The 9240-nt window shown below is 41.8% G+C and overlaps 1 protein-coding gene across 3 annotated transcripts in view; it reads right to left on the bottom strand.

Moving 5' to 3' along the window:
• Positions 1-1051: 1051 nt before the first annotated feature.
• LOC117416464 (sushi, nidogen and EGF-like domain-containing protein 1) overlaps positions 1052-9240 on the bottom strand; it is an 83348-nt gene continuing 75159 nt past the window's right edge. For 2 of the 3 annotated variants that reach the window (XM_059034614.1, XM_034027545.3), the window contains exons 31-33: positions 5215-5294; positions 3936-3968; positions 1052-3364 (exon numbers count right to left, since the gene is read on the bottom strand). In XM_059034614.1, the coding sequence (XP_058890597.1) occupies positions 3940-3968; positions 5215-5294 (109 nt within the window). In that variant the 3' untranslated portion in view covers positions 1052-3364; positions 3936-3939. The remainder of the gene's footprint in view (positions 3365-3935; positions 3969-5214; positions 5295-9240) is intronic. The other variant, XM_034027546.3, reaches the window with a different exon arrangement.

The following is a 9240-nucleotide window of genomic DNA, read 5'->3' as shown; positions in this document are numbered from 1 at the left end:
GGTCACACATCATTCATGGAATTAAATTTGCCAACATGTTTAAGTTAGATTGGCACTGAAGGTACAGTATAAAGTTATAGTTCATCTTTACACAGATCAACTCTTTGCACAAGAACAAATATACAATTCTGTGAATGCCCCAGATAAACCAGGGCTGGCTGCAACTCTAATACAGTCCAGTCCTAGGTGGCAGCACAGGGCTTCCACCCTGGCAGTTGCCCAGGGGGTTCCCAGGAGATTCTGGACACTAATCCCTTTGTTTTATTAAAACATTTTAAGCATTGTACTACAAAATACTCAAATAATGATTATTCTGTGATTTGTAATATTGTAATGCAAATAGAAACATGCAATATAGGAAGGCTAGCTAATGTGATGAAAAGGTGAGCCCTATTTTTTCATGAAGTCTCTGGTCAGACAAGGGGTCTGTAGCAGGACATCAGAACTGGTTGGCTAGTTTGGATGGATCTCTTTCATAAAACTTGATGAGATTCTTATGATAGGATTCCTACAAGGATTGCAGCATTTTAATGATTTACAGAACAAGAAATGTTGTTTTGAAACCAACTACTTTAGCAGGAAAGGTAACGGAAAAGGGGTTTAAACAGAAGGGATGGGGGAGAGGAGATGGAGAATGGAAAATAATGTTTTTAACTCCATCCTTAACTGCAGTTACTACCAGTTATTTGTGTATTAGCAAAGACAAGCCATTGATTTTCATGAGCAATATTCCCTTCTGCGAAACAACTGGGTGGGACATTTGTTCTTTATTTTACCCTAAAAGGTTTCTGCAGTGGTGGCCCTGGACATGCAACTCACAGATCTCTGTGGAGGGTGAGGTGTGTAGCATTATGATTTATCTGGCTATTTAAAATGTAATTAGGCACATGCAGAGGTTTGTAATAGATTTAGCAAGTTTAAACAGGTGTTTCTTGGTACCTATCCCTTCTCAGCTACCTGGTCTGCCCTCACAAAACACGTCTTTGGCTGATTCTGTAAATTTTGTAAGTGTGTTCACGAGAGAGGACAGTATACACAAACCAGACATGTTTACACCATTCTGTACATTTATTTCTCATTAAAATCACATTTCCAAGTGTGTAACAGTTTACAGGTTAATTCATACTTCAGGTCCCTTGCAGGTGGTACTGTTGAGTTGTGGAAGAATCCATTCTGCACCCAGTCCAGTTTGCTTTCCCAACTTATCTCTAACTGAGAAGCTGAAGGACCACTGCTGGCTGAAGCCAATGGAAAGCAGTATCTAGTGGATTGGCTTTGCTTCTCTCCATGCAAGTCCTGCACTAACAAAGGAATGTCAAGTGCTTTGGTCCAAAAAAGAAAAAAGACATTTCTGGAAGACTCTTCGAATTTTACATCAATTGATACTGTAGCTGAGAAAATGCCCTTTCTAGGAAATCATGGTATGGTGATTGTCTTGTAGAACTGTACTTGAAACCTGTCTTGAACATTGGGACAGAATGTCATGAGAGCTGAGATTGGAAGATGTCTTCCATTGAGAACACAAATGTATTGGGATCTTCATTTTATCCATGGAGGACAACTTCTAATCTATTGACTCAGATATTTGTTCTACTTTAAAGCAGGGAAGCAGAGAATCAACTTGCTTTTTCCCATGCTATGCTTTCTCCTGCACAACTGTATAATTCACAAGACTTAGCACTGCTTTACGACCTATAACAATGTCTATAACAGTGATGTATGGTGCTGCTGAATTAAACTTCCATACATAGAAGGACAATCCATCATGTAAAAAAGCAAAAAACAACACCGCTATGGTCGAGACTAATACGAATGCTTCATAGTTACAATAGGCTATTTCAGTGAGTGTAACAGAGCAAGTGAGATACACACCCACTCTATGACTTAAGGCACACTCAAACTTGGTTTGTTTTATTTTTGTTAGAAATTGCAGAACAAGAGTTCTGTCACTGTCTGGAAAGCTGAGGAAGCTGGTTTCCATAGATACAGAAAAGTGCCACCAGTATGTGACCTGTAGCAACCTGTTGCCATCAATCCATCTGTCTAGACATATTTACAAGAACATTGATTTCCAATTTGGAAATAAAAATAATGTGATATACCAAAACAAAAATCCTTCAGTCCTCCAACTTGCACGTATTAGATATTTCCTGATTAAAATATTAACAGAAAAAAAAGAAATAAAAATGACTTTATTAAAATATTCACCTACAAAAAACAAACAAAAAAAAATCATATAAACACTATTTACAAAATCACTAGCAGAGAAAGATTAGCTCGGGATGTGGTTCATTGACAGAGTTTAACCGAGATATACAAATACAAATATACCTTTCATGTAATTAAAATTAATTACCCAGGTGGGCCCTACTGACTGTTTTGGGGGAGTTTCTGGGATTGAAGCATGCAGGATAAGTGACTTGGGCCCAGGGTCACATAGTGGCTAAGCAGGGGTCTGAATCCAAGATAGCCTGGCATCCAGTCCACGGTTCCAACCAACTGAATGGCACTGCTTCACTGCTCTGATGCCCCTCTTTAAAGACTAAGCAACTATATGGTTCTTTAAAGCACAGAGAATTTAAAAAACACATATTGTAGCTTCTATTTGGTTAAGGCCACCCCCGCAATAACACACATTATTTTATTGAATGGATTATGTTTAATAAACTTCAATTTGCATGACTAAGGGTATCTTAGAACAAGGGCAAGCTACAATGGTGGAGAGGTAGGGGGTGGAGGGTCCCAATAGAACAAAAGCAAAGACAGACAACTGGGATATGTCTATAATGCACCGGTTAATTGGTAGAGGGGTGTGTTGAGCATTGGGGGTTGTCCCCTTACCCAGAACTAAAGATTAAAAACTCGCATTCAATATCAGACAACAATAACATGCTTTCTCGCTGTAATTCTGGATTTGAGGCACTGTTGGTCCCTGATAACCATCTGTCATTGCTACTGATTTATTTATGAAGTATTCTTCTTTGGCTCCATTTCAGGAGACTGAATGTCAGTCTATGAATTTTGGTTCAGAAGGTTTAAAATCTCAGGTATAAAAAAAGCTAGTAAGGAAAGCAAGGAAATGACATGAAAAGGAGGTGAAATTAGAATTCAGAAGTGTTGGAGAAATAACCTGCAATGTGAAAGAACAGCAGGTTGTGGGTTATTTGAGGCTGTCATAGATTGCCTCTTGAAGCTGGTAGATGTGTAAAGGGTTCAATGTTTTTGAGTTGGAACTTTGGATTCCAGTTGAATAGCTCTGAGAGATTACAGTGTATGCAATTGGGAGGGGAGAGGTTGCTAGGGAAACCAAACTGGTTGCCAAGGAATCCCAGACCCTCACCTTGATCTTGTTAAATGCTCCTTTCTGAAAAACAAAACACATGTCAACCTAGGTATTCTGAAATTATGGACTAGATTTTCAGACTCTACACCAATTCAGCATTTGTATCAGAAGGTAAAAAATGACCAAAGTAGAAATAAAAAAATAATTCATTCTAAATGTGTATCTTCCAGAAAAAAAAGTATGCTAACTGAGTAAATACCTTTGAGAATATGTTCCTATGAGTCTCAAAGACACCTTTGCTGTAATATAGAGCATATTTCTAATCTGTACATCCATAGAATAGAATAACACTGATATACATTTTATAACTGATATACAAATAGCTTCAGAGCCATTTAGAATACTGTAATACTATATCCATAATATTCCAGGATATATTCACACATAAATGAGCATTGCTACCTTAGGTATTATTTCTAAATATGGTTTATTTCTAGATTTGTCTGAAAAACACACAAATAGTGTAAACTTTACACTGGGGCCCAAGCTTAGTAAATCTGCCAACCACTTACATTGTATTTCATTCTTTCCTACAGCTAAAACTGTGCTGAAAACAGAACATACAGTAAGTATTTAACTTTCAAATACTCACTAACTCACTGGTGCCTATACAATCGCCTGTCTCCTGATTGAAAGAAAGAGAGAACCAATTAAAATCAGGGAGGTGTTACATTTTCTTCCCCCAACATGGTTCAGGAATTCAATTCCATGTTGATGTGTTGCACCTATTCTGAGATATTCAATAAAACACCTTAATCTTAGCACTTACAGGGAATGTGACACTAGGGATGTTATCTAGTGCCCAATCCAATAATTTTTGGGAATAAGCATTTCACGGGTTCACACAATAAACAAAGATGAATTAAACAAAACAGCTTTCTGCAATAATTCGACACATGGTTAACATGTGGGTCATCAACACAAAAAAAATGGAAATTCAGTATATATTCTTAAAGAATCTATCGAATAAATTCATCTGTTTAGCATTAGATCCAAAAAATTAATGAAGGATATCCCTTATAAAAGTTGATTGCCATTATAAAAGTATAGCAAAGTGTAAAGCACAGGCAAGCATGTCAAGTCATTGCAAAAACCCTCAATAGTCATGGTAAAGCCAGCTATATACAGTACATAGTATAACAAGGGGAGAGCAGAGAAAAGTGCAATATTATACTGTACTAACATGGTAAACTTTAATAAGAGTAAGACGTAATGTACTGGTTGATGATAGACAAGGTATTTATAGTGGATTTTATATAACCGACATAACAGAAACAACAAATTATTTAGAGAGTGACTGGTGGGGGAGAGATTATTGCCCTCACTTACTAAATGTCTTGGTAACTCTGAAAAGATAATCATCTCCTCTTTAAACATGCAGCACATTTTAATAAGATAGACATCTCACAAGTAGAACGGATCCCCTGAAATATTCTCCTGTTTCTAGGAAGGCAGCACAACTCAGGATGGGGAGTTTGTTGCAGGATAACCTCACTTAGACTACTTGCTCACTAAATATTCTCTTATCCTGACAAGATAATTTAGTGAGCAATCCATCTCACAAGTTCAGCGGTACCCAAAATATGATTAATTTACCACCAGTGCTGAAAACGGAAGGTTCTTGTATTGTGATTGGGTGAACCACCCAACTTCTGAATCTCAACCAATCAGAGGACTGAAGGTAACGCTCAGATTCCAAAAATACAGAATGTTAGTGGCGGTTCATATTAAACCTCAGGTCCTTATTGAATAGGCATGGCGTGTTTGATATACAACATCTAGAACGATCTTAATTGTAACCAACGACAATGGGTCCAGTCAACTTTGGGACTGAATGCAATTAGCCTCCCTGAGAAACGTAAAGCACTTACTTGGAAGTTTCTTTTGTGAAAGCGGCTCACAGATTTCCCTATAACAAATGTCCTGATGAACCTTATAGGTTCGTTTATACCTGTAGGGAGAAAATAACACGTCACAGGCCTAATAAGTACCTAGACCACATTAATGCAATGCACTTCACTGGCTTCCAGCACAATACCAAATGTACTAGAAAAGGTTTAGTAACGAGAGGAGGCCATTCGGCCCATCTAAACTTCTCTGGTTTCTAAACTCAGAGTTCAGAACTTGGGTCTTAAAGGATCCCAGAGATTCTGCCTCAACAGCCTACCTAAGTAATCCATTTCATACCCTCACCACTCTCTGTGTACAGAACTGTCCTAAGTCTATCTCTGCCTAATTATTATTATTTATTTCTTAGCAGACGCCCTTATCCAGGGCGACTTACAGTTGTAAACAAAAATACATTTCAAGAATCACAGTACAAGTAAAAATACAATTAAGAGCAAGATAAAAAATACAATGATTTCGGTTCTAGCAAGTACAAGTATATGACAAAATATGATTCAATAACGGAGCAGATAAGTGTCAGTGATAGTTACATCAGGATATAATTAAATACAAAATACTACAATTAAATAACACTTGTGACAGATTACAGTACTCTAAAGTACAGGATTAAATGCAGTAAAATAGGGGGCAGATAAGAGCAAGTAAAGCACATTTAAGGAAGAGTGATAAGTGTCCAGAGGGAAAAAAGTTCTACAGGTGCTGTCTGAAGAGTCTTGAGGAGGTGCCGGAAGGTGGTCAGGGACTGGGCAGTCCTGACATCTGTAGGAAGGTCATTCCACCACTGCGGGGCGAGGGTGGAGAAGGAGCGGGCTCTGGAGGCAGGGGAGCATAGAGAAGGTACAGCCAGTCTTCTAGTGCAGGAGGAGCGGAGAGGTCGAGTGGGGGTGTAGGGAGAGATGAGGGTCTGGAGGTAGCTGGGTGCAGTCTGGTCAAGGCATCTGTAGGCTAGTACAAGAGTCTTGAACTGAATGCAAGCAGTGATCGGGAGCCAGTGGAGTGAGCGGAGCAATAGAGTTGCGTGGGAGAAGCGAGGCAGAGAGAACACCAGGCGAGCAGCGGAGTTCTGGATGAACTGGAGTGGACGGGTGGCGGACGCAGGGAGGCCAGCCAGGAGGGAGTTGCAGTAGTCTAGGCGGGAGAGTACCAGGGCCTGGACCAGGAGCTAGGTGGCATAGTTGGTGAGGAAGGGTCGGATTCTTCGGATGTTGCTCAGGAAGAATCGGCAAGTGCGTGCCAGAGTGGAGATGTGCTGGGAATAAGAGAGGCAGGGGTCCAGAGTGACTCCAAGGTTCTTAGCTGAGGAAGAGGGAGAGAGTGTGGTAGATTCCAGAGGAACAGAGATAGAGAGATCAGAGGAGGGGGAGGAGGAGGGAAAGAAAAGGAGGTCAGATTTAGAGAGGTTGAGTTTGAGGTGATGCGAGTGCATCCAGGAGGAAATAGCAGACAGACAGGTAGAGATACGGGAGGAGATGGTGGAGTCAGAGGTGGGGAAGGAGAGGAAAATCTGAGCATCATCAGCATAGAAATGGTATGAGAAACCATAGGATGCGATGAGGGGGCCCAGGGAGCGGGTGTAGAGAGAGAACAGGAGAGGACCCAAGACTGACCCTTGGGGACTCCAGTTAAGAGAGGGTGAGGTGTGGAGGTTGCTCCACGCCAGGTTACCTGGTAAGTGCGGTTGGAGAGGTAGGAGGAGAACCAGGCCAGAGCAGTGCCAGAGATCCCCAGGTCAGCAAGAGATGATAGTAGAATAGAGTGATCAACAGTGTCAAAGGCAGCAGAGAGGTCGAGGAGAATTAGGACAGAGGAGAGAGAGGCAGCTCGGGCAGAGTTTAGAGAGTTGGTGACAGACAGGAGGGCGGTTTCAGTGGAGTGAGCAGAGCAGAAGCCAGATTGGAGAGGGTCGAGCAGAGAGTGGTTGGACAGGAAAGCAGAGAGCTGGCGGTGTACAGCCCACTCGAGGGTTTTGGAGAGGAAGTGTAGGAGGGAGACAGGACGGTAGCTCTGGAGGGAGGTGGGGTCGAGGGTAGGTTTTTTGAGGAGGGGAGTGATAGAGGCTTTTTTGAAGGCAGAGGGAAATAGACCAGAAAGGAGACAGGTGTTGAGAAGGGAGGAGATGAAGGGAAGTAGAGCAGGAGCAGCAGCTTGAAAGAGGTGAGTGGGGAGGGGGTCCAGGGCACACGTGGTGGGTTTGTGACCCTGGAGCAGGGAAGAGATGTCAGAGTCTGAGAGGGGAGAGAAGGTGGAGAAGGAGGGTGAGTTAGTAGGGGATGCAGTGGGTGTAGGGGTTGGAGTGTGAGGGTGTAGGGAGAGGTGTTAAAGAGTTTGCGGATATCTGAGATTTTAGAAGAGAAGAAAGAGGCAAAGTCATTAGAGGAGATAGAGGCGGGAGGAGGGGGGGTTTAGGAGGGAGGAGAAGGTAGAGAATAGTCTACGTGAGTTGTGGAGGCTTGGATTACAGATTGGAAATAAGTACATTTAGCAGAGGAGAGAGTAGAGGAGAAGGAGGAGATGAGAGTGCGGTAGAGGTCTAGGGCAGCCGGGAGTTTGGTTCTCTTCCATTTCTTTTCAGCAGATCGCAGTGTGGTTCTTGCTGAGCGGAGCAAGATGGTGGACTAAAATGGTTTACCTTCAGGGATGTTTAAGAAAATGTACTGGAAATGAAAAATATAACTACTGTATCCAAACAAAAAGGGGGCAATGAAAAGGTAAGGAGGGTAATTAAAAGTAGAACATTTTTAAAATCTTAATTACTACACGTTTAAAACTCACCTGTCTGTTTGCTCAGGTGCTCTTCAGTTGCATATTGTTTTGCATTGTTCATTCCCAATTCGAACAGTAAACCACAGAGCCTAATCCCTACTGTCAGACCCTTAACTATCTATCCTGTGTCTGAGAGCAGACGTTATGCACGCAGTCAGCCCCTTTACTGTGTGCTGTGTACACCTGCTGTATTCACTAACCAGTGGTAGGCAACCTAGCGTGTGGAAAAAAAAAAGCGTGGAAAAAGTACCGTGTTTGAGTCATTTAAATATAATGAATGATGTTAATGTGTGGAAATGTATGCAAATTACGTCACAAAATACTGTGAGGAAGGTATTTGATATGCAAACCTGTAACAGAGACAGAATGATTCTTGGTGATAAATCTCTGTCCTGACCTGTGAGGGCGCTGTATAAAGGGAACAGAGTGCCCTGGACTGGATGGATAGGCAATTCATTCCCAGGGTTAGGTGGAAGTTGGAGGTACGGTACACCAATTCATCAACCCGGAACGGAAGCGATGTGGCAGCGATGGATTGGAGGAGCGGTTGCAATCATTTACTAATGGGCCGTGATTGACAGTACATTAGGGGACGTAGCGAGGTGATCTGTTCCTTTGTTATGGTTAAGGATGAACCAGAAAGGAGATTGATAATATTGTGAGTGTCTGTTTGTTTTGTCATTGCTAATACTGTGCTTGATTTGTGATTATTAGACGGCTAAACGTGATCCAGGAGCTGTCGCTTAAGGCCAGTACAAACCTGGACAACACTGCACCATTGTCCACTTACACTGAAACCACTCACTCAGGACTTGTGATCGTGTGTGTATTTGTGTGTGTAAACTGATTGTGTTATTATTTGGGGCTGCAGCCCGTTATTTAGAACAGTGCAGTACACATTGCTGTGTATTCCCTGAGGTTATTATTTGTGGTCACCAGACCAGGCATTGTCACAGAACCAGCAGAAAAGCTGCACAGGGGAGCGAGAAGAAGAGTCAGGGAGAGTATTTCGGACTAGGCAGATGTTACCAGGTCTGTGTGACAAGGAGGCAATAACTAGATACAGATTGAGCACAGATCATACTAGCCTTTATGTAGGGGCCCGGAAAATTCAGTAGCTGTACACGGTCTGACGTCAATGCCGTGAATTTGGTTACCATGGCAACAGAGTCAAACAAATAACGGCTTCATGATTGGTGAATTCTTCATACTGTACAATGACGTAA

Source organism: Acipenser ruthenus, chromosome 12, assembly GCF_902713425.1.
Source record: "Acipenser ruthenus chromosome 12, fAciRut3.2 maternal haplotype, whole genome shotgun sequence".
NCBI classification, from domain to species: Eukaryota; Metazoa; Chordata; class Actinopteri; order Acipenseriformes; family Acipenseridae; genus Acipenser; species Acipenser ruthenus.
The sequence above is the reverse complement of the archived record's forward strand: the minus strand, read 5'-3'. Positions and strand labels throughout refer to the sequence as shown.